General features: G+C 43.7%; 1 protein-coding gene and 1 long non-coding RNA gene across 2 annotated transcripts in view; one reads left to right on the forward strand and one right to left on the reverse strand.

The window, feature by feature from the left end:
- The window catches only part of CDCP1 (CUB domain containing protein 1), a 46,893-nt gene extending 36,320 nt beyond the window's left edge, over positions 1 to 10,573 (reverse strand). The window contains exon 1 of the mRNA XM_014602612.3: positions 10,415 to 10,573. Coding sequence (XP_014458098.2) covers positions 10,415 to 10,478 — 64 coding nt within the window. The 5' untranslated portion in view covers positions 10,479 to 10,573. The remainder of the gene's footprint in view (positions 1 to 10,414) is intronic.
- LOC132250887 (uncharacterized) lies at positions 1,974 to 16,732 on the forward strand. The gene is made up of 5 exons (XR_009462564.1): positions 1,974 to 2,140; positions 3,336 to 5,438; positions 6,800 to 6,873; positions 14,979 to 15,173; positions 16,311 to 16,732. It is a non-coding gene; the product is annotated as an uncharacterized LOC132250887 (long non-coding RNA).
- Positions 16,733 to 25,739: the final 9,007 nt, after the last annotated feature.

The following is a 25,739-nucleotide window of genomic DNA, read 5'->3' on the forward strand; positions in this document are numbered from 1 at the left end:
AACGCTGGCCACGGGGCGGGCGAGGGGTTGCTTTTCCCCCTGAGCTCAGCACCAACTCATTACCTGCCGGTGAACATGGGCCAGGGCAGTGCACTGCCCCCTGCCTGTACCGTGGGACTGGGGGGCACTGGGAGTGAGCGGGAGCATGGGGCCTGCGCTGGTGTCCTGGGGCCAGTGCCAGCAGGGCCCAGAGCAGGGCGGCAGGAGTACAGGGGTCCCAGCCAGCAGGGGCTCTGTGGAGCCAGGCCAACTCCCACCTCTCCCTGCTGGTGCAGCCCAGCCCAGCTCCACAGACCCCTGCCAGCCTGCACCCTGCTCTGGGCCCCACCAGTGCTGGCCCTGGGACATTGGTCCCAAGACATTGGGACATTGACAAGGCGGTGACCAGGGGCAGGGCACCTGTCAAGGGATGCGGCCCTTGACAGCTTGCCAAAACTGGGTAAGTGGCTCTCCGCCTGAAATAATTGCCCGCCCCTGACCTATCGCCTCAAAATTTAATTTTTTTTGGACAAGATTATTTGACAAACTCCACCTGAATGTATATATAACTTCAGTTAAACCAGTCATATTTTTTGCAAAAACAAACAAACAAACAAAAAAACCAAACCAAAATCCAGTCCTCCCTTCCCCAACCCAAATACTAGCCTTACTAAATAGCCCACATTCTCTTAAAAGGACTTTTTCATTTGACCTTATTTAATTAACTTCACATTTGCCTTGCTGAAGTTCATTTTAATCAAGTTCTCCAATTTAGCAGTACCATAATCCCATCTCCAAAGAAGCTACACTACGTCCTAAATTTCACCTGCAAACTGTAATTTTCATTACATCCTTCCAGCCATTGGCAAAGTTAGCCAGGTAACCACTTTGCTCTGCTTACACTCCATTTCACCTGCAAAGCATGGTATTAGCAGCTATTTGAACCTAATAGGTCATGAGAAAGTTTAAATTTAGACTCAGAACTGAACTAGACCTCAAATTAAGGAAGCACTACACAGGGCTTCAAACACCTTTGGCCCAGTCGTTAGTAGTTAAAACAATTTTTTTTTTGCCAAGAAACAAAGTACTTATTCCTATCACTTTTTCAAAGCCTGCTGCCTGTTGTTTACACTTAACATCTAAGCTCTGCCTTTATTTCTGGCGGGGTGTCAATTCCTGTTCTTTTGGTTGGCCTTTTATAGTTCCCGTCTGATCTTCACAATGCATTTGCTATAGCTATTCATCCTTCAGGATAGAAAGGCAGCTGGCTGCCTTAAGAAGGTCATTCTGAGAATTAAGGCCTACATTCTGCAAAGTTTTGGTTCAGCCAGACTAGTCATACTTAAAACTTAAGCAGGCTTTGCAGGACTGAGATCTAGAGTAGTTACGTTTTGTAAAGCGCTTTAAAAAGTAAAGAACACTACAAGTTTTCATTTTAATTACATATTTTTCAGACCTTGTTTTGAAATACATTTTTAATAAACCTCCTGAAAAAAGTATTTTAAGGCACAACTGGGCAATTAAGCTTGACAAATCCATTAGAGAATAGAGTGCAAAAGCAGCCAATGTTCTCCTTTTACTCCAAGCAAACACTAACTGTTGTTACATGCATGTACAACGGTGGTTCTCAACCTTTTTGGACTTGAGGCACCCTTGATACACTCAAAGCACCCCGTGGACAAAATGTCAGCTCTCAGCTGTTCCTTTTTTTGATTACAGAAAAAATTAGAGCAGTTTTCCTGTTGCAAAGAACCCAGAAGGCCCACTACTAGGGATCTCTATTTGAAATATTTGGATTTATCTTGTGAATCATATTTGTAAACAGTGAAAGGGCCTGGGGTGCCATTTGGAAAGAACATGTGGCACCCTGGTTGAGAATCACTGGAGTAAAGGTAAAAAGTGGCAATTTATACAACATGCTAGCTCCATGCTGCCTGCTAGCTGGGCACAGCAGGCAGAACATGAAGAGAAGCAGCAAGCAAGCTGTGGCAGGACACTGTTTGTGCCTGCCACTTTAAGGGCCTGGAGCTGGCAGCCTCCAGGGGCCTGATGAGGGCAGCCATTTTGGAGTCAAGGGCTGTCTATATAAACAGGGCAGTTTGGCTGCTGGAGGCCAGGTAACAGCATTGCCTGGCCGGAGGGCTGCTGAGATCATCTAGAGGTAAGGGAGGAGCTGGAGGGGATGGTAAAGAGGCTCCTGGTCATGGGCATGACCTAAAACTGCACCCTGCCGGGAGTGGGTGGCCTGGTGGGGCTCTCAGTGGCATGGGAGCCCCCAGGAAATGCCAGGCCAGTTACCACCCCGGTGAAAGGTGGGTCGGGGCACCTTAACCCCTAGGCCCCAACACCGGGTGGGTAACCCCTGTGTTTGTATAAAGGGTCCAAAGGGCAGACCCTGGGAGAGAGTGAGGGGCTAGAGACCTGACCCGAACGAGAGAGTCCCCTCGACTGGCCCATGCTGGGGACAGGACCAGGATGGTCAAAAGGGCCAGGGGTCCACCGTGAGGGACACCCAAGAGCCGGGGGCCTGGGGTCCTGACTGGCCTGGAGGTGGGCCAGGGCTGGTAGCCGAAGGTCCCGAGGGGACCACACCCGAGAGGGGAAAATAGTTTCGGGGGGGGGCTAGGTAGCCTGAATGAAGGCGGAGAGGCCATCTGAGTGGAGGGATCATGGAAGGGTCCTGTTAGGACAATTCTGGGGCCCAGCATAGGGGCCGGTGATTATGTGAACACCAAGATGCCATCTGTGAGGCTTGGGCTGCGGTATAGGGAAAGAAAGGAGCTGCAGAGAACACCCCCTGGCATCGGGGCACCAAAATGGCTAGCCTCCCGCTTAACTGACATCAATTAATGAATCAATTAACATCAAGGTGTGGCGGGTGAGAAGGCAGGCGGTTGGCCCAAGAACAGGTGGGCAGGCCACAGAGATCAGCTGAGTAGGCCCCCTGTTACACAAGCATAGCAACAGAAAAGGAAATGCCAAACTGACTCAAAGAAAGAAAAGCTAAACTTGTTTACTCTGCTATGTATCACCTGTACAAACATCACAACCACTACCATATCACTCTGTCTCACAGTACTCCTGACCAAACAAGCACTTTCTTCTCACTCAATATATCCCTCACCCAGAGTCTGATAAGGAACAGTTGGCATCTCACAGGCAACTCAGATCTGGGATATCAATGTTAGTAACCAGGTTCTTCTTTTCCATGCACAATCCTGCTACCCTGTCCTGCTATTTGCTTGTGAAATTAAGTATTTTATCATATCTGCCAGAGCCTTGACCTTTCTAGCTGGTGAAAGTCAATAAAGAAATGCTGAGTCTTTCATTGGCTAATTATCATCATTTGTTTACAGGGATGTGGAAAGGGCCCAAGCGATTTTCAAAGAAGCTATTGTGATTCTGTTGCTCAAGAAGCCCCCTTATCTACTGATGATTCCCTGAGATTGGTCAGCAACTTCTGATAACAGCAGTTCTTTGACTTGCTTGCAGATCCTAGTAGAAGTAGATAAAGCATCTCAAGTGACCCTGTTATCTGGCTGTACTCTCAAAAGGGAGTCACTGTGGGGAAGTGTCCCTCTTGTCCAAGAGTGCTCTTCTACAGTGTAACACAGGAGTCAGTATTGTCACCTCTCCCATTCCACGTGTACAGGGGTCACTACCAGCAGAGAGATCAGTGGAAGTGCTCCAGTAGAAGTTCTCAAGACTGAAGGAGCTGTTGGTCAGGATCAGTCATTGGCTTTACAACATTGGGTTACACATTCATCACACCCAAGATTAATTATTTCAGGCCTGCTGCTTGTACTGTCATTCCCCTCCACCCTTGTTTTCTGGATAGATTTTATTTGCTTAGTTCCTATTCACTGGTGGCTTCAAAATGAGATAAACAGCCCTTTATATCATATTATTTGTTCTATTAAACTAAACATCGGAGATATCCAGGGGTCAAACAAAACTGCGCCAAAAAAGGCAGAACAGTACACACAGGGGCAGTGCACACTGCCCAAAACCGGAGTCTCACCATCCAGAGCCACACTCGAGCTGCCAGCCATGTTGAGCGGCAGGATTGCCACTACTGCAGCCCCAGGAGGCCCCCAGGTAAGATGGCTGGGGCCAGCACAGTTTCCCCAATTTCCCCTACCCCACCTGAAGTAACTTGCCACTCACCAAAGACGTACTGCATAGGCGTTCCCAGAGGACAACTAGCAGTGGCACAAGGTGTCTCACTGTTACTTGTCCTCAGGGAACCAAATGTCTGCATGGATGCAACCCAGGAGAACAATTAAGATAACTCTGGTCTCCACAGGCATTCTTGAAATTATCAGGAGATTGTATATAAGTTTCTGAACCCTTCTTCGATAGCTGGAACCCTCTTGTTGCATCCAATTTCCAACTGCTCCAACAGAAGAGTCCAAATTTCCCTTTTATTCATCATAATCTCATGTTACAAAAATCAAGAAATTGCCCAATATTATTCTGCTACGTCATCTTAGAAAACATACAGCTAAAAGAATGTACATCTATAGCTGCAGAAAATCTAAAATGTAGGGCAAGATTCTTACCTACTGACCCTACCCCCTTACACAGACAGACCTGGGAATGGGAAGAGGTGTTACAATTTTAGTGCTGCTGAGATTCCAGAAAGACCAAGGAAGCTGCTGTAATATAGGCTCTTCCTACACTTGAAAGGGTTAGCCATTATAACTGTACCAGCAAACCTCCCCTAATGGAGACTGCTTATGCCAGCAAAAGGATTCCTTTTGCTAGTATAACTGCTATGCCAGCAAAAGTGCTGGACAGTCACAATGTTACCCAAAAGGAGAAAAAAAACCACCCTATCATATCCACTTACTCACCACTGCTAAGATTGGCAGAGGGGGGAAGAGTACTTGAGCATTAGATCAAGTTTTAGGCAAGTCTCTGGGGCTATCTAGGTCATGCCAGGGACATCTCTGACAGCAGACAGGATTGCAGTAGTTTTAAAACTACCTTCCTCACACCCCATTCCCAGGCTGAAAAGTCTGTGTCATTCTTCGTTTTCCACTGATTTGTCAGTCTCCAGTAGAGACGGATAGGCAGCAATACAAGCTACAGTGTACAAGTCAGAACATGAACATGTGCAATTCCAGGCATGCTGGTTCCTTTCAAACTTAAGTTGTCTCATTTCCCAGTAACCTGCGGAAGTAAGGTTGATAGCTGGCATTTTGCTGTTTGCTGAAATGCACGGCCATTTCCAGAAGCAGTTGTTTACTTTTTTATATTCCTTCTTTAATTCACTCTCCCCTTCAGCATTATTTTTATAGATATTGCAGTAATTTAAATCATTAACATTCAAACATACACCCAACAGGTATTCTGGTTGTGACCTACATCTGCCAGCAACCAAGTGAAAGATTTTCCATCAGATGCAAAATTTCTTCTAACAAACCACCGTGCAGATTCAAGTTTGACACTGACCTGTATGTATTCATCTTAGCTGTCATGTAATAGCAATCACTTACCCCTTATAGACTAGTTCAATTCCACACCAGTGTTGCTGAACCTCTTCAGCCCCACAGACTGACCATGCACCAGTGCGATCTGGTGCATGGGGCTAAATCATCCAGACCATGGGGCTTCCCATGGGTGCAAAAATTTGGTGGCAGAAAAGCAGTGGCAGTATTAACTGCCAAGGCTCTTGGAGCAATTAATACTACTACCAGTCCCTGACAGCCACATGTCTGGACTTTTGGGGAGCTCCACTGGCCAGATGACACAGCTCTATTGGCCAAATGACTCTGTGGGCTGATTTGGTTCACAGGCTAGAGGTTGAACAGGATTGCCATAGACAAAAAATAATTTTAGTACTGTTCGAAGCATCTGATTTTTCTAGTCTAACATGACTACACATGAATGAGAATAGAGGAATCAGACACTTCAGAAACTCCTCTTTTAAAGTCAAGCCAGGAAGTAGGAAGGGGAGAATTTATTTCCCGATAGTATCTTTATCATTTTGTTTGTATTAAAAAAGTTACCATTCTTACCCCCTGATGGAAAGCAGCCTATATTTACTAGGCTAACAGATCTTACTTTGTGCTATAGCTTTATAAAGTATAGGATAATTTGACAGTTAGTGAAATTAAATTGGTGAACCAAACATAATTTAGCTCACTGTGATTCTCAGCAAAACATGGTCCCTCTCACTACTTCCAAACAGAAACATTTCCTTCACAAACCAATGTAAAACTGTTTAATGGCTAACACTTGGGTTTCTTACAACTACAATTCTAAAGTCAAAAAACAAGACATTAGATAAGAGCCAGTCTTGATACATTACTTTTAAATGCTGCCTTACTACTATTATACTGTACACATAAGTTTACATAAGAAGTGCCCAACTTGGACTCAGTAGCCTGTCTCCAATAGTGGCTAGCAGTAGATGCTTTAAAAGACGAGTATATGAATAGGACAGGTCTAGAGTAATCTATCCCTTATCATACCTTCCCTGGTATCACCATCATTGTTTAGTAATATCAGAAAAAACATCCCCAATTGTTCTATCTAATAGCTCTCAATGGACTTGTCCTTCATATAATTCTTACTCTATTGTAAATTGTAAGAATAAGGAATTCTCCAGCTTTAAGCTGCATAGACCCACTGCCTCCTTCAATAATTTGACCATTTGAAACTAGAATTGTGAATGCAATACCTCTTATATGAAGTTAAAGGACAAGAATATATTATTTAGCAACCATTCCAAGCATGGGAATATCATGGCTATAGAAAATGGTTATTGCTTCAGTCATGACGTGAAGGAATTAAATCATGTTCATGATTTCAGGTATGGTCACACAAATTGAAGTTTACTTCTGCTGTCACAGGCAAAATACTACTAGAGACCTACATATATAAAAGGTTAGTGCATTACTGCTTGTGCGCTTTCATAAAAGTTCCTCCTGCCTTCACTTCCCCTTTTTATCTTCCAAATCACTTCCACATTTTTGCAACCGCTACATTTTTGGTAAGAAATAATAAAGCAAGGGGAAAAATTCCTGGTGATGTGTTAATATCAGTAGAGAGAAAAAGAAAAGGATTAAGGCATGTAATAACTAAACTATTTGCTCAACACACCCTAAATTCAGCGTATGAAGAACCTAAAAAGAACCTCACACAGCATATACCCTATTTGTGCTCTTAAAAAGGAAGAGTTCAACCAAGCAAAGAAAATGATCATTCAAACTAAAAACAGTTCAGTTCCCTGTGACTTTAAGACAAGCAAAACTAAAACTGTTTGTATATGCTGTCACTGATAAGCAAGGACAACAGTGAAAAGCAGCCTCCTAGCTAACAGCTTCCTTTCTGAAGGAAAATGCTCTATATAAATGTCTTATATCAGATTCAAAGATACAACTCAAATCAGTTAACTTCTTTTTCTGAAGTTTAATTGGGCCAGGGGGAAAATAATGTCAATGTTATTTTTAAAATTTCACTTCTATGAAGTGAACTTGAGCTCTAGAAGTATTAATACAAGAGTCACAGAGCAGTGTTTGACTGTTTTAATCTCATTTTCTATGCTTTTGAATGACACAAAAATATGCTTAAATTTATTATTAGTGTTTCACAATAGATGCTACTGAGTTTGGACTCAAGAAGTTAGGGCACTAAGTCACAATACAGGCTTATATGCATACCTACAGTAGTAGGTACTTGTAACTGTAGGTTTCTACCTGTAATTCATTCATTCATACTTTTCCCTGGTATTTATTCTGGATGTAAAATTGCATCTGCAAAACACCAATGCTGGTTTGAAAACAAATTAGACCATGTTTACAAACAAGCAGTAGAGGATCCTAATAGTAAAACAAAGACATGATGAATAGGGAGGCCTTTCTGCATGTTATATATTGGAGAACAGGAGAGTTTTCTGAAGGTGATAAAGAAGTAGTAATTCTAAATAATGGCAGCATCCAGATCTGCGGGTTCCAAAGGGACCTCCTTAAAAACCAAGAAGTTTTCTGTGATCCTTGCTTCAACTTTCAGTTTAGGTTTATAGAACAATCTTGCTAATGGAAACAGTCAGACTGCAACACGGTTTGGGTATTCCCAGAATATTAAATGCAAAAACTGGCAATTCCCTTGGCAACTCCCCTCCCTCCTCAATGAGTAAGTCTTAGATCCTCTTCTCACTGCAGCTTGAAGTGCATGGAGGAGTGAACATCCATGGCAGAGGAGAGATGCTAAAGTGGAGGGGATGCTTAGTGGGGTGTTCTAATGGAATAGTACAAAGCATTTTTGAGATATGCAGTTCTTTGTATGAACAGTACCACACAAAGTGTTCTTTTGGATAGTCACACATAAGGAAATTTTATTTAAGTGGCACTCACATGAAGCAAAGGAAAGAACCGACCAGAATAGTCTTTATACTTTCTATCCAGGGATCTTTCTAGTCAGGAACCAATTGTATTTTAAGTCCAAGGACTGCCTGTAGTCAACAAGCTTAATCACACTTCTAGCTGGTTATTTAGTCAATATTTAGCTATGCTTTTATGTGGCTCAAAGCCATGATGATTCTGAATAATACAGCCTATCCCAATTCATAATAAAAAAGTGTTTCCTTTAAGAAAAAAAAAAGTTTGAGTTTCCAGTCATCCTGTACAGACACAGTGTTTTTTTCATGTTCAGACTTTACCACTGTCTTGCAGAGAAGACTCACTTCTAAAGAACCCTTATCAAACCAGATTGACTGAAAACTGCTTAGGCTTCTGGATGTGCCTTCTCACATTTCATGCTATGCCTGTGCTCTGCTTACTCCACTCTTAGCAGCAGACAGGCTGTGCTTCTGAACTACATGAAAATCCCACTCTTACCCACTGCATCAGAAACCTGATTTTTTTTCTGTGGTGTAGGAGAGAAACGAATAAAGCCTGTGGATACAGATTTGCGCTAGGTATATGTCAGAAACAGCATAACAGATGCATAATACTTTAGGGCACAAGACTGCAACCCTTATTCATGTGAGCAATTCCATTTCTTGTCCTGCTTCCGGGCCACAAGGACTTCTATGAGACTACCTAGGAAAGTAATCCTAGCTCTACAGAGTAATGGTTGCATACTCAGATAATTTCTTTCTTCTGATATGCTTTAAAAATTGTAAGTGCCAGAAATTTTTAGATGATAACAATAATCGTAGTATCAGAGAGAAGTAGGGCTGGAAGGGACCTCCAGAGGCCACCTAGTACTGAGGCAGGATCATCCCTATCCAAACCATCCTGTACAAATCATAATCTAAATTCTATGTAAGACTACCTTCAACCCGGATATAAACATAGACCTAGCACCTCGACCTGCCACAGGTAAAGCAGAGGAACAGTGACAATAGTAACACTGCTTAATCTCGTCTTTTTCCAATACAATATTGTTGAAACCACACCCAAGAATCCCAGACCTGAATCTGAAGAGTACAAAGAGCTGCCCTTGCTCCCCATAAAACCAGGAATCACTTTAAACAGAAATAAGCTACCGTCACTCAGCTGGCTACATGCCAGCATTCACGTATTGTGCTTGCAGTGGGGCCTTGCACAAGTTTACACACTCAAGGGAAACACGCTTCTTCCTTTCGGGGGGCTTACAAAAGCTATAAGGAGGAATACAAACATTAGTGTAAACCTGGAAGTGGTAAAAGATGACCACTTTAGCACACAGCAACCCTTCTTTTTAAAAAAAATAAGTACATTTTTATATCGATTATATTTTAAATTTATACCCATCTCTCTAGAGAGAGAGATCTATATCGAGAGAGAGAAAGAGAGACTGGGCAGTATTACTATACATACACACACGCGCGTGCGCGCGCACGCACATACACGCACACTGGGCAGTATTACTATAGACACGAATACACGTGCACAATATATATAAGATGTGTGTGTGTATACACACACTCATATTTGAATTATATTTTAAGTTCTATAGAATTTAATTCTATATTTTATATAGAATTTAAAGTGTAGTTAAAATATAATGAATGTATAAATACAAATTATACATATGTATAAACACACACACAAATAAGAAGATACATATGTAGGCATTAGAGAGAGAGCGAGAGAGCGAGCATTATATATGTATATATATAGAGAGAGAGTAGGGGCTTCCACGTGGAGTGGTCCCGTTGGGTTCAGTATCGCAGGTGTCCCGAGAAGCAGGGGAAGCTGCAGAGGACCCCGGACGGGAGTCTCCGTCGCATCCCGCGCTCCTGGCCGACACGACCGGCGCGAGGCGGGCGCAAGGGGCCGCCGGGGAAGGGACGCCGGGCAAGAGCCGGGCCGGGGGGGGGTCGGCTCTCGGCTCCCCCCGCATCTCGCCGGCTTCCCTGCCCCGGGGCTCCCGGAGCCGCCCCCGGCACGGGCGAGAAGAGCCGCAGGCGGTGCCCCCTACCCCGCCCACCCGCCCTTACCTGCGGTCCGGAGCAGCTGCGCGGCGGCCAGCAGGAGCGCGGTCAGGCGGGTGGCTGCAGCCATCGCCCCGGCCCCAGCCCCAGCCCGAGGGGCTGCTCTTCCTGCTTCCTGCTCCTGCCTCGCACCTGGGTCGGGCCGGGCGCCAGGCGGCTCCTCCCTGCGGGCAGCTCCTCCCCCCGCGCCGCCCGGCCCCGGCCCCCACTCTCACCTACGGGGCGGTGCTGGTGCTGGGCCTGGGGCCTCTCCCAGGGTCTGCCCCGGCCCCAGCTCTGTCCCGCCCGGGGGAGTGCTGAGGGGAGAGGTGTGGGAGCCTGGGCTGCCTCAGGCGGGCAGAGGAGGTTGCCCTTGGTTCCTTCGTCCCAGTTCCTCACACAATATCGTTTTCCGTTTTGGTTAGTAAAGAGACATTTCTGAATGAAATGCACACTTTGGCGCATTTGCTTCGTTAGACATTGTGTAAAGATTAGCTTGGAAATAGGAACCAGGATCTGGGAGTAAGGCACCAACTTCAGCCTCATGGTCGCAAGTTGTGGAAGACCTCACTGAAGCTCTGCTTTCACATAGTCTCCCACTCTCAAAAAGTGATTCCATAAAGTGTCCAATTCCCTCCTTTTTACACAGAGTTCAATATTGAACAATATAGAACAAAAAGAGTTTGATATTGTACAGGCTGATTACTTCTGGGAGTCCCTTCCAGCCCCCTTCTCTGGGACAGTAGATGCCATGAGGATGTTTCATGGCCCTGTAACCTCCTCCCACCCAGCTTTGTGGTGAGGGGGGATTAAAGTCCCTCCCCCCTTCTCCCCATGGGGTGCAGACAGTGTGGTGCACCATGACACCTAACACACCACAGGCTTTTCCTCCACTTAAAGAAACTTTATTAATAGCGCAGGGCCCAAGGCTATGCAATTCAGTTTAAGATTGAAGCAAAGAAGAAATATAAATTCATAGATGCTAAGGTCGGAAGGGACCTCAACAGATCATTAAGTCCAACCCCCTGCCCTGGGCAGAAAAGAGTGCTGAGTGCAACTTTATTGCAATGTGCGTTAATTATGAATATATATATACACAATAATAAAACATAATCTTATGCATATAAAAAACCCAAACTAGGTGAAAAATAATCAGTTGCTTCATTAGCCCAGCAGTCTTTAGAATTAAATGATCTCTCTCAGATTCCTAAAACAATCTCATTTCCTTTTATGACCAGGTGACTTATCACCTGGACAAGGGAGAAGAGATTGATGTCATATATCTTGACTTCAAAAAAGTCTTTGATCTGGTATCCCATGATCACCTCTTGGCGAAACTGGCCAACTGTGGCCTTGGGTCCACCACGATCCACTGGCTGGGAAATTGGCTCCATGGTTGGACCCAGAGGGTGGTAATTGACGGAAGTCAATCACCGTGGTGCTCTGTGACCAGTTGAGGTCCCCCAAGGCTCTGTCCTTGGACCCATATTGTTCAACATCTTCATTAATGATGTGGACATTGGAGTCAGAAGCAGACTGGCCAACTTCACCGATGACACCAAACTTTGGGGCAAAGCATCCACACCTGAGGACAGGCCGGCAATCCAGGCTGACCTGGTCAGGCTCAGCAAATGGGCAGATGAGAACCTGATGGTGTTTAACACTGAAAAATGCAAGGTTCTCCACCTTGGGAGGAAAAACCTGCAGCATCCTTATAGGCTCAGCAGTGCTATGCTGGTTAGCACTACAGATGAAAGAGACTTGGGGGTCATCATTGACCACAAGATGAACATGAGCCTGCAATGCGATGCTGCGGCTAGTAAAGCGACCAAAACTCTGGCTTGCATCCATAGATGCTTCTCAAGTAAATTCTGGGACGTCATTCTCCCGTTGTAGTCGGCCTTGGTGAAGCTGCAGCTGGAGTACTGCATCCAGTTTTGGGCCCCACAATTCAACAAGAATGTGGAGAAGCTTGAGGGAGTCCAGAGAAGAGCCACGCGCATGACCAGAGGTCAGGAAAACAGACCTTAAGATGACAGGCTGAAATCTATGAGACTTTTTAGCCTGAAAAAGCGCAGGCTCAGGGGTGAGCCGATGGCCACCTATAAGTTTATCAGGGGTGACCACCAGTATCTGGGGGAACGTTTGTTCACCAGAGAGCCCCAAAGGATGACGAGGTCAAACGGTTATAAACTACTGCAAGACTGTTTCAGGCTGGACAAAAGGAAGAATTTCTTTACTGTCTGAGCCCCCAGGGCCTGGAATAGCCTGCCATTGGAGGTGGTTCAAGCACCTACATTGAACACCTTCAAGAGTAAATTGGATGTTTATCTTGCTGGAATCCTACGCCCCCAGCTGACTTCCTGACCTTTGGGCGGGGGGCTGGACTTGATGATCTTCCGAGGTCCCTTCCAGCCCTAATGTCTATGAAATCTATGAAACAAAGTCTAGCCACCTTGAGTATCTTGACGGTGCCTCCAGTGTGTCTTTGAAAGTTATTTCCACACCTTAGTTACTGGTTTTAGCTAGAGTTAAAAACTGCCTGTAGGTCTGGGAAATAGGAGCTACATTACCAAGAACAGCTAGCAGGCAGTGGCATTGCAGAAGAAAGGATAGCTTGGTTAGGGGAATGCCAAGACCATTTAAAAGGAGAGAGGGTCTTTAACCCCTATGGAATGAAGAGTTTAGAAGGAATCAGATAGATTCTAATAAGCCATGAAATTGATTGACTCCCTCCCTCCCTGGTGCCTCAATAGAAGTGTTGCTACCACTGCCAGGCAGTTGGTTTTAATGTTTGGGATGGACAAAAAAGAAAAGAAAAAGAAAAAAAGAGGTGCAGCTGCAGAATTGCACCACCCCTGGATCTGCCCCTGGGTACAAATATACAAGTTCCAGGAATCCTGGATTTGAAAAGAAAAAGACAAAAGGTCAGACAGACAATCACGTGGCAGTGAGGAAAGGCTTCTGTTGTTAGAAAGGAGTGTGAAGGGCTACGGATATGCTAACCTAAGAGGAAAAATGGGTATAATGGTACTAGACTGACATATGGGACATTATCCCTAGGTGATCCAGAGCAAATCTCAGCAAGGATGGGAAGGGAAGTTTCAGTGTTCTGTGAGAATGGCAAGATAAGTATGTGTAGATTTTCTGGTTATATCTAAAACTTAGAAGAAAATGATGCAAGAAATCTGGATGGAAGGAATGAGAGAGGCAGGAAAGACAGATTCTATGTCCATGTGAGCTGATCTGCTGAAGCCAGCCAACATGACAGCTAGAATCTCACTCCCCAGCCCAGTTGCAAGTATTCCAATTAAATGCTTGCAATAGTAATTACTGTGTGGATATAGACATTCATAAGTATTGTAACTGCTATCTAATGTATAGTATTTTAGAATGTTATAGTCTTGCTATAGTATTTTAGAGCATTTGTATAAAGTAACTGTACAATTGCTATTGACTTTTGGATTTAGCAAAGGCTGGATTGCTGGCTATGAAAGCTTGAAACAGTGTCTCTTGCACAAAAATGCAAGACGGTGGCTGGGGTAAGACTGGGTTGTGGTAACAACTCAAGCCTTCCACAAGGAATATCACACTCTTCTAATGGCTTGCAACCCATTAGGTGCAAGAGATAGGAGCTCGTGGTACCCAATATCTGACCCATGCCATAAAATAATAAAAGTGATGGTTAAAATTGTTGGCAGAGACCTGACACACTCATCAGATGTGTATTTCAAAGTTAAGAAAGTCAGCAAGATAGGCTGAGCCAGTGTAACTAAAGGAGACAAGGAAACTACATATACATTTAAATTGAACTAGCAAGTAAAGACAAAAGACTAAATATTTATTTCAAGCAAAACCTGTAAAAGGTGCATTGAATACAGGAAAGATGTCCTGTACGTGACATCTTCACATTTCTCAAGACAGGCATCCAATGTCTAAGGTATTACTAACATCTCAATCATTCAGTACATGTCCAGGGTTTTGTAAATAGATCATAACCGGTACAAGCTATTGCAAGTTTGCCCCACATAAACAAATACCCAGAGACAGGTCTGGTAGCCAATGCCTCTTGGTATCATGTGATGGACCTTAAGGGGTCAAACAGTTAATTGCCATGCTAGTGAATAGCTACAAGAAACACAAGTTTTCACATCTAGACAAATTCAAAAACAGAAGCCAGGCAATTTAACAATTGTAATATGATGGTCACTAGGGCTGTGCAAAATTTCACCATCCGTTTCATTCTGACACTGTTTCGACCAATTTTGAGGTAAAAAATAGCAAAATTGTAATGAAACAAAGGCCATCGAAATAGCCTTGAAACAAAATGAGGCTGGCTGAAACATTTCAACTATAGGCTGGGGATGGGAAGTCAGCCCAACTGGGCTGCCTCCCTATCCCCAGCAAAACTTGAAACCGTGTCAAAACAGCCTTTCTGTTTCGAAAGAACAGAACGGAACAGCTGTTTCGACTTGAAATGAAGTTTGAGACTAAACACCATTCCCTCAAACTGTTGAAACAGAAGGCAAAACAGAATGGTGCCGTTTCGCACAGCCCTAATAGTCACCCTTTTCCTCCCTGTTTTGTTCAGACTTTAAAATCGACCAACCATCAAGGGAAAATGCTTTGACGCTATACAATTAAATAGCATAAAAAGCAAGACAGAACTGCCAACAAATTGTGCAGTCCAGGAAAGATCAAGAAGTCATAGGTCACACAGCTTAACCAGCAAAGGATCCTGCCCACCGAAGGCTGCAAGACTGGACCAGCTTCCCTGCCTGCATTGGTGAGAAAACACTAGTGCAGCTAAATATGTACTGAAACGTTCTGTAATAGCTCATTTATATTGGGAAAGAGTCTTTTTCTGTTTTGTAGCTTTTTGGTAGTTATTAAAGCAAGCCTTTCTGCTATTAATCGACTGAGCAGTGTGTCAATTCTTAAACCACTGTTTAAAAACCCATTTTTAAGTGCAACAAATTGCTGACTAGGGTCATTTGAATTCCAAGAAGTAGGGGGTTTTGTTTTGTTTTGTTTTTAAATTAAAAACCTGGAAATTAAACACAATAATAAAAGGTCAAAGTGACTTCAGTGAAATGTTGCTTGCTTATACTAGCAATGAATTCAGCTCCAAGTCAGAGAAGTCAAGCCTTCAGAGATCAGAACACTCCAAGTTAATGTTATTGTAATGGTAACTCAGCCACATTATCCAGGTTACCCATGTAAATCTGAAGCCTGCTTTCCTGATGCTCCCAGGGTTCCTGCTGAAACAAAACTTCCATTGACATCTGTAGAGAATATAGAATTAGGTTTGTGCACTCTTTTGTATTAATTTTTCCTACCATAAATGCAAACTAGTACATTGCAAATGCAAATCTTTGCTCACACAGGACACAGTTATACAAAGGATGATGGATCAGGCTGTGCCTAGTTCATGTCCCAAACATATGTTTATTGAAGTACACGGCACAGCTCTCATTGAGTTAGTTAGGCATGAGAATGAGCCTTCCATTTTTAAAGAGGTACATAAAAATAAACCAAATATGTTGCTTTTGCCATGTTAACATGACAGTAGAAGCCATAGGGTAGATAAAGAAATATTCCAGTCAGCTAGGGCCTCTTCCTAGGTCAGGGGTGGGCAAAATGTGGCCCACCAGGCTGTTCTATCCAGCCCGTGAGACCCCTAAAAAATTTAGAGAATATTCATCTGCCCTGGCTGCCTGTCATGTGGCCCTCAATGGCTTGCCAAAACTCAGTAAGCAGCCCTCCACCCAAAATAATTGCTCACTCCTGTCCTAGGAGATGTGACCAAGTTAATGGAGTAGGACCATATCCACTTTGTGCCCAAGTAGAATGACATCTGAATTTAAGAACTGTGGGATTCGCTGTAGCTGATGCGACTGAGAACAATGCTGCATCTTTTCAGGAATGGATCTGCACTGACAACTCAGAGACCAAAGATGCCTTGGTGACTCCTGTGTTGGCCTGAGATACGGCAGGAACCAAACAACAACCAGTCCTTCCACACAGCAACCGCCATGCAGTCTCATTGTAATGTGCTTATTAGTATAATATCTGCTGTTGAATTCATGTGCACACACCCACTCGCATGTGTTCTTATGTTTATGCCACAATACAGATCCATAGAGTTCTCCTGTGTGTATATTGTTTGCCCCACATAAAACGTCTTTTCTGACTTTTGAGAATTTAAATGGCTTTGGCCAAGTAGCAAGGATCATTTTGAACCAAGGAAAAAAGGAGATGCTTCCCTAGTGGCTAGGGAAGTAAGGCGATTCTGTACTGGACATTAGTGGTCATTGATGGGTGTGATACTCCTCAGCCTCTCTCTTCCTGGGCTTGGACTGAGTGAATAAGACATTAAACTTGCCATCATACAGTCAGGTATGTCAGGGGGTAGGGAAGTTCAAGTTGGTATAGATTTCCTCAATATTACTACTCTCATTGTGACTATGTGGCTTGTTTTGCCTAGTGTGCACATTAGGCTAGTTTTTCTTATGAAAGAAGAAATTTGCCATAGTCATTGTAAGAGCCTACACATGAAAATGTACATTTTGTAACACCCCACCACCACCATCACAGCTGTGAAGTGCCAATAGATTTAGAGCCATCCCAACCACTCTTGTGACTCAGGCCAAGTAGACAGTCAAAGAGCCCGAGTGTAAACCAATTCAATCTATACAGCTTAAACTAATAAGCAAGTGAACACACACTCACTAGAGCATGCCTCCCTGCTGTGGTAGAACAGACTATTTGAATCTGGATGGGGAATCAGAGACAGAAGTTTATTAAACTGATTTAACCTAAGTCAGTTAAACTTGGATGGATGTGGTATCAGACTTACCTTGAACTGGTTTTGGCCATTTTGAAAGCAGTTTCTCTACACTGAACTTCTGTTGCATTATAGTTTTGAACAGTTTCTCATTGCTTATACTGGTTTATGTGAAATTTCTGTCCCTAGCTTCAGAATCGGGGGGAAACTATCATTTGAAGGGTCAATGCTAGATATAGAATGGTGACAGAAATTGAGAGCTCACTCTGCCAGCTAAAGAATAAAGTGAGAGTAGGGGTTCAGGAAGGTTTGAACTAACTCCCTTAAACTCTGGCACCCCTGGCCCAGGCAAGGCTGCACACAATCAACTCAACCCCATAGTGTCCCTGGCCTAGGCAAGGCTGCTTTCACTTTGTGCCAGCCTCTGGCCCTTTAACTGGGCTCAACCTCCTGAGCCCTTAACTTTTCAAGTCAGCAGGGGTAGAGCACAATACCCACCTGCAAGGTGGCCTGTACCACTCCAGCTCCTAGCCAGACTGCACCCCACACCTCTATGTTTTCAGGACACCCATTGTAATTCTCAATGGGTAGTCAATACAAGCCTCTGAAGTCCAGGATTGTCCCAGCTAAACTGAGACTATTTATACAATCACCCTACCAATAAACCCCTTCTGGGCCTCCTACCCTTTAGCTGCTGGCTCTCTTACAGCTCCTCAAGCACAAGTACCTGGGCTTCAAGCCAGCAGAAGCTCCACTTGCAGAAAAAAACTAGGGCCAAACTAAGCCCCTCTAACTCAGGAGCCAGGATTTTAATGAGCTAGGGCTCCCACCTCTCTGATCACATGGCTCAACCCTCAGCTTGCTCTCAGGTGTTGCACCTTAAGCCCTGAGCCATGTCCATTGTCTTCTCCCCTGCTGCTCTTTAACCCCATGTTTCCCTGGCCACATGTTCTTTTGCAGCTAGCCTTTGCCCAGTTACCTACTTAACTGTAGCCCTTTGGTGCTGGTTCCCTGCCTTTTAAGTAGCAGGAATAAGGGGTCCCTGCTACACCCGTTCCTGGTAAGAAGCCTGATTAAAGCCTCTGCCTTCCCTTGGAATGCATTTGTAGCATGCTATAATCATAATTCATTTAGTTACAGGTATGCAAGAACAATAGTGTCTGATGCAAGCATGGTATTCCTTCTAAAGGCTCCAATAATAGCTTAGTGTCTATCCATGAAATACCAAGAGTTTATTTCTTTATAGCTGACATTGCATATAATTATAAATATGATGTAAAGTTAGAATATCTCTGTTTGAAATGTTCTTTTCACTTCTATTCCTAGAGATCTCACTTCTCTGCTATTGTCCTGATGCCAAAGTCAAATGGAAGTTCTAAGAATTTGCATAATTGAATCAAACTAATTTAAGTGAAGTTGCACACTCACTCTGTATGATACATTAGGTCTGCAAATGCAAATTCAGAGTTTTGTGCTACGTTTTACTTGTATGAGTCAGGTACATTATGTGGTATGTACATTAACCAATTCCTCCATTGTGGGCTCAGCTTGAAAGAGAAGGTAGCAAGAACAGTGATTTCTGTGAAGTATGTGTACAACTGTATCTAGTCTGGAGAAAACTGGTTCTATGCCAGCGCCACTGTGTTTGTATTCCACTGAGGGGGAATGGTATAAATCAGTGGTTCTTAGATTCAGTGGACCCTTGTTAGACTCAAAGCACACCTCAGAGAATGCTAGTTTTTAGCTTTCACTCGTGTTCTGACTACAGAAAAATAATGGAGCAATTCTTCTGTTGCAAAGAACTCAGAAAGCCCACAGCCAATCAGAATGTTTCCAATAATAAAGCTTCCTATTTGAAATATCAGGGTTTATCTGTGAATCATATGAGGTGTTTGCATAGCTAAGAGTGCTACAATTGAACGGTACCCTTAAAAGGATCTCACAGTGCCCTAGTTAAGAATCACTGCTATAGATTATGCCCTCAGAGCAGTAGCAGTGTCAACAAGTGGAAACAAAAAGCCCACCCACTCACTTTATGCTGTTTCAGTCTACTGTCCTCTGTTACCAGAGTGCTGGTAAGAAAATCTATGAAATTGGCAGATGAGGTAGTTAGCCCTGTGAGTCTGGCAGAAGGCAGAGGAGAGGTACACCTTTTGCATCTCTGATTTGGGCAGTCTATAAAGTGCCCAAATTGTTCATATTGGCAGAGGACTGAAGGTGCTGTGCTGCTAGACAAAGCAGTCCCTGAGCCTGGTAGGCACAGATTGTTAAATGCTACCTGAACTATAGAAGCCAAGCTTTTCTCTGTGATATTGGTATCTCTTACAGGACCAGCTATATAGCTGGGAGAGCTGTTCAGGCATCAGGTCCTGCCCCCCTCAGCTCAAGTTTGTCTCCTCCATACTTGTGGCAGATTACTGACCAACAGCAAGTCATTCATATTCGAAAGCCCTGTGTATTCAGAATGAACAAACATGATTTTTTTCATGGAAAAAATGAGTTCCTAGAAGCCATGCATGGAAGTAGGAACTTCTTCAACATGCTTTCTAATGTAAATTGATCACTTTCTAGTCTCTCTTGGAGAACGTTAGCAATTTAGCATGTAAAGTTAAGCTGGCACCTTCTAACTGCCAGACCTGTCCAGGGGTAGATCCAGGGAGTGTAGCTGGTGTGCCTGCCCTCCACCTGCCTCCACCCCCTGCCCCACACACACACTTTGACTGTGTGGCACTGTCATATTGAGCTGAGACCACCAGCTCATCAAGTGGTTCCTGCCAGAGCCTCTGCTTTTGTATGGTCCTGGAAGCCAGTGGCTGAGCACTGCATTTCTCAGCTACCCTTGCTTACCTCCTGCCAAAGAGAAGTGTGGCTGCACCCGCTCCCCACCTCATGGGTGACTGGTGCCTCTTGAGTCAGGGGGACACCAGTCAGTGAGCAGAGGGGGGGTCCCCCAGCAGCCGATCACGCTGACTGGGGGGTTCCCCGCCCCCGATCTCACTCACTGAAAAGTAGCTGCACCGCTTCCAGAAATCCCACAGCCACTTTTGGAAGTGGTGCGGGTGCTTTTGCTGGCAGCTCCACTCCCCGGCCAGTGCCAGCAGGGGGGGCACTAGTGCTCCTGCCTGCCCTCCTGCCTGTTGGCTAAATGGGGAGCACAGCTGGACAGGGGGTGCGCACTCTGTGCTGCCCCAGTGATGGGGGAGGAAGAGGGCCTGGGGCAGGGGATGTCCAGCCAGGTCGGGGTGCAGGATTGAGCTGTGTGTGGGGATGGGGGGCAGCTCTCACCACTACTCCTACCCCTGCGAGGGCATGGGGTGCATGTACCCCCAAATTTGTGCGTGGTGGGGTGGGCTGTGGCCAGGGAGGCACTGGGCTCCTCCCAATGGGGGCTGGGCTATGCTGTGATCAATATGGGGGGCAGTGGCACTGGGAAGGGAGTTGGGTGAATTCTGGAGTGGCTGCAGCCTCCACAGTGAGGGAGGAAATGCGGCAGGGGCAGGGGCAAGCACTGCACAGCCAAGCAGAGCCCGGGGCTGAGCCATGCACACCCTAGGAGGGCCTGGGGGGGCACGTGCCCCCGGATCTGCACATGGGGTGGGGTGGGGTGGCATGGGGCAGGCTGGAGCTGGGGCAGCGCTGGTCTCTTCCCGGTGGGGGATTGGGTCAGGCTACACTCGGGGTGGGTGGCAGCGGCAGCCCTGGGAGCAGGGCTATGGGGGGGGCTGTAGCCACCCCAGAATTTGTTGTAGCCCCTCTCAACCCCCATCCCAGGGCCGCTGCCACCCACCCTGAGCACAGCACAGCCCAGCCCCGCACCAGGAAGAGCCCGGTGCCACCCCACCCCACACACAGATCCAGGGGCATGTGTCCCCCATGCCCTCCTAGGGTGCACATAGCACCCATACTGGGAGGGAGGGCCAAACAGGGGGAGAGCTTGCACATGGCGGCCACCGCTGTCACCACCACCCACTGCCAGCTATTGGTGGAGGGTGGTGGCCCAGCAGCCAATCAGGAGAGCAAGCTGGGGTGGGGGGCAGGGAGGTGCCGCGATATGCTGTGTGGGGTCGGTGAAACCCGGCATGCCCCTCCTCTTCCCCCAGGTAAGAAGCAAACACATCTGGGGAGATGCCGCCACTGCACCCTGGGACATGCTCTGTCCCCACCCGTCCGTAGCCCCAAAGCCCTTTCTAAGTACCCTGCGGATACGTATACCCACAGTTAACAATCCCTGTATTAAATGGTTACAGTTACAAGCATGTAAGTCTTCCTCCACATTTAAGTCTTGTGTGAGCCTTTCCATACTGGAATCAGAAGGCATTAGAAGGAATCCGGTAGCTTTTAATGAGCCTTAAAATCTTTCCCATCTGTTTTGTCACAAATGCTGTGGTGCGCAGCAGTGCTTCACTGTAGTAGACACTTGCTCTTGCCACAGACGAGGCAGAGAGCACTCCTGTCTATTGTGGCCTTGTGGGCGGGTGGTTACACAGCTAGCTGCATCCTCTTTCTTACACCAGCTGTACATTCTTTACCCTCTTTAACCACGTATCATATCATTGGCTCAAAACTGACTCAGAGGGGAGAATTCATCCTGATGAATCAATACTACTTCCAGCAGAGCCTAAGATGTTCCTGAGAAATCTCCCACTAACGCACTGACCAAGTCTGACACTGTGAAATATTTGGTTTTTTCTACAAGGAATGGCTTTTATTGTTTGAATTGCTTTCTGCCCTGGGAAGATATCTAAGAGGCACTCCCCAAATATTTTGGCATGAGTTCTTACCCCAAACACAACAGCTAAAATAAATTGGCCTGCATCAGCAATATGCAACATGTTTACTTTGTGTGCAAAAAACGGAGTGCTACTTCTGGCCAACTTAAAGATCTGGGAACTTAAAGGATTTGTTTGCAATTCATTGTGCAGATCCCTAAACTGTTATAGTGCCTTGCAGTGTGAGTCACTGTATAATGTTTTTGAGAACACAGAGAACTTTACTGATAGTAATTCTTACAACATCTCTGTATCCTATTTCTTTCTGTGTGATACTCAATTTCCTTGGTTAAATTCACCATTGGTGTCAATCAGCTGATTCAAAATTGATGGAACTGTGCCTGTAATAACAAATTTGGACTTTAGGTTAAATTAGTCTTTGGATTAATTCTGTGTATTTTTTGTACTTTCACTTATACCACTTATTTTCCCTATGTGCTTTTTCTCTTAAAATATTTTATCCATATTTTATACAGTGCACATATGGCAGATAAGAGCATTTAATACAATATTAATGCAAACGTATCAATCAAATGAGGAGTTTTGCATATCTCAAAACATTGCATCAGTGCTGAAATCTTGCAGTTTACCACCACAAAGCTCAAGGAAAATTCTTTGCCACTTTCTTTGCAAACTTACAGTTATGAAGCAAAGATGATGATTCAATAGGTTGCAGTCTGAGTCAGTGCTAAATCACATTGCTGGTACAGTGTTCAGTAGGAAGTGAGAGAAATATGTTGCTGTAGGTATCTTTTTCATAAAAAATAAAACAAGATTTGACCACTTCTGGTCATCAAAAATCCCATGGCACTTGTATCAAGTGGTTGGGATAATGCTACTTTTATCTAAATGCATTTTTATTTAATATTTTTTTCTCTATAGTTTTAGCAGAATAAGTTATTCTTTTTTCATTTTAATTTTTTGGGTAGCATTTAATAGTATTAAATATGGCCACATCATACTTTAGGAGTAGCTTCAATTCAGTGACTAGTAAAACAACATTCAGGTTGAGTTTATCAAATGTTTTGGGACTTTTAGGATAAAAAATATTATACGGAAGTCATTATCATCAAGCAGTCAAAAGTAAAGGGTTTAGTGTAATGTACATGTGAATTGTTAGATGTAGCTCTGAAACTTAGTTCAACGTTTTAAGAATTCTCTGGAATTGGCATAGAACATTTCTAACACTGATAGTACAATGGCAATAGAAAGCTATTATCAGGTATAGTGGCACACAAGAGTACTTAGTTACTATGGAAGTATATAAAAGGCTAACAGTGCTCAAAGAGAAGAAAAAGTCAAATCATGTCAAAAGTTCAAGAGTCTGCAGAAATTTAAGGCCAAACCTTGCAAAATGATGAATGCCCTCAGCTCTCATTATTTCAGGGGCCATGAAGGGCAGTCCGCTCTTTAAAGACAGTTTTTGGCATTGTATAGGAGCCCCTTAAAGAATAACACTCTATAATATTTAGTCTGAAATGTGTGTACCTCTTTCATAAATATAATGTTCACTTCTATATCACTATTTTAAAGGAGTTTTTTTACTCAGTATAAGTTATTGAATGCAAACGTTGATTAAAATAGAAACCTTGTGCAAATGCACAATGATGAGTCTAGGTTTTGAAATGGAAAATTGGCTGGTAACATGGTTGTACTGATGTGGATGGATAAAATCATTTACAGACTTACATGGAAGAGCAGATATCACTTAGGTTAAAGTCACTCCTTGTGCAGCTACACAGACTTTAATAAAAATAGAAATCAAGGATGTTATAGACCCTATGTTTTTATTTTTCCCTGAAGTCAATACAATTTGATTATACAAATATGAAGGCTTCACTTTTGAAAAGTCACACATATTCCTTAGTTTATTGATCACACTTGTCATATAAATTCTGGTACACTGTGGCATTTTTTTCCCAAAATATCAGTACATTTCCTATTTAAAGTCATTTTCCTAACATCCTTCTTACATTATTTTCTATTTTTCAGTCTGAAAACCAAAGCAAGGTAGACTTTCTTAAATAAATGTAACATATTACTAATAATTCTTAGCACTTTTCTAAAGCCTCGTGAGCAAACAAGAATGGGAGGAATTTGGGCCGAGAATGTCAAGATTTATTCTTCAAAAAGTCTATCTGAAACTCAGTTCCTTAGTTTATATTAGGCAGGTCTCAGTGGAATCTATTGGTTGCTCATCACTTCTGAAAATCTGCCTCTCATTTCGAATAAACCTTGACTAGCTCAACCAGAGCAAAGTCCTGAATTGCTCCTCTCCCAACTTAGGCTTGTATCTACTCTGATTGCTAGCCCCTGATGCTTAATTGTGGGTATTGCTAAGAAACTGTGGTAATCAGTAACTGATATTGCTCTGTTCAAAGTTTTCCAAAATACTGTGTTGACTTGGCTATTAGCTTATCCAATCAGTACTACGTTGACCTTTTTCCATCTTTTTGAAAACGAAGAAATAAAGGGAAGAAGAAAGGGAGGGAGAAACTGAAAAGATTTCTGAAAGTCTGTTTGTGTGCAACCTAGTCTATTAATATCACCAGTCTGCAATGTAAAGGCAGCACTTCAAGGCAGAACTCTGAGTAACTCTGTGATGTTGTTCATTATACTTTCAAGTTGCTGCCTGCTAGCGTCTGTGGATCATATGGACTTCTTTATACATATCTTGTTATCCAGCTTTGCTGGGAAACACAGCTGTTAACTTTGCTTGAGAATGCCTTGCTGGAAAGGCAAATATTATTGTGATTTTGTTGTTGTTGATATATTCTAAGGGTGTCTCTTTCCTGAAAAGGAAGGCAGGCAGAGGGTATCCCACTGTCAAAAAAAGGACAAATCTCATTCTCAGAATCTCTGCTTGACTTGAGTGCAGTTGTATTTTTGTAATTGGGAAGAGAATTTGTCCCTTTGCCTTCCTTAGCTGAGGAAATTGTTAAACACTCACCTACATCAACTTTCTTTTCTATAAAATTGAAGGTAGATCTTTTCATTCAAAATGCATTTTAATTTTTTTACTAAATATTCTCCCCATTACCCCCACCCCCAACTTCCATCCTCTTATTTTTGCCACTGCTGACTTTCCTCTATGCCATAACTTGTACTTTGTCAGAAACTAACATTTCTAGAAAAAAAGGTTTGAAGTATAGCTGTAAGGCTTGGTTAAACATGCCCACACATGTTTTCTTCTTTTGATACAATCATTTCCCTCATCTGACAATAAATGCACTTCATTCAGGAAAACTAAGCTGTGTTCCTCCTCAGTTACAAGTTTGTTGCTACATGTAACATTGGGCAGTAAGTGTCACTGTTGAGCAGCAGTACAAAGCTTTTGTAAACCCACTTTTGTGAAGTACCAATACTTTAAGATCTATGGAGGAAGAATGCAATAGAAGTGCCAAATAATATTATTTACAATTAAATGCTTTTGACTCTTCATACCATGCTTAACTGCAGAGGAGAAAGTTTACTCTGCTAATGAGAGATGAAGACTGATTCATTTTAATGGCATGTTCATTACATAAGAAGAATCAGAACTCGTGGTAGAGGTGATATCTTTTATTAGGCCAACTAGATTTTTGCAAAAAAAAACTTTAATTAATTTCTTTAATTAAATTATTTATTTATTTTATTTTTTCTGCAAAAATCTAGTTGGTCTAATAAAAGATATCACCTCTATCATGAGTTCTAATTCCTTTTGCCTCTAGATCAATAGGGCTACAACCTAGATACACATTACATAAAAGCAAATTCCTTGCCAAGAAAAAAATAATTTTATGGTTAATACAGTAAG

This window comes from Alligator mississippiensis, chromosome 5 (genome assembly GCF_030867095.1).
Source record: "Alligator mississippiensis isolate rAllMis1 chromosome 5, rAllMis1, whole genome shotgun sequence".
In the NCBI taxonomy this organism is placed as follows: domain Eukaryota; kingdom Metazoa; phylum Chordata; order Crocodylia; family Alligatoridae; genus Alligator; species Alligator mississippiensis.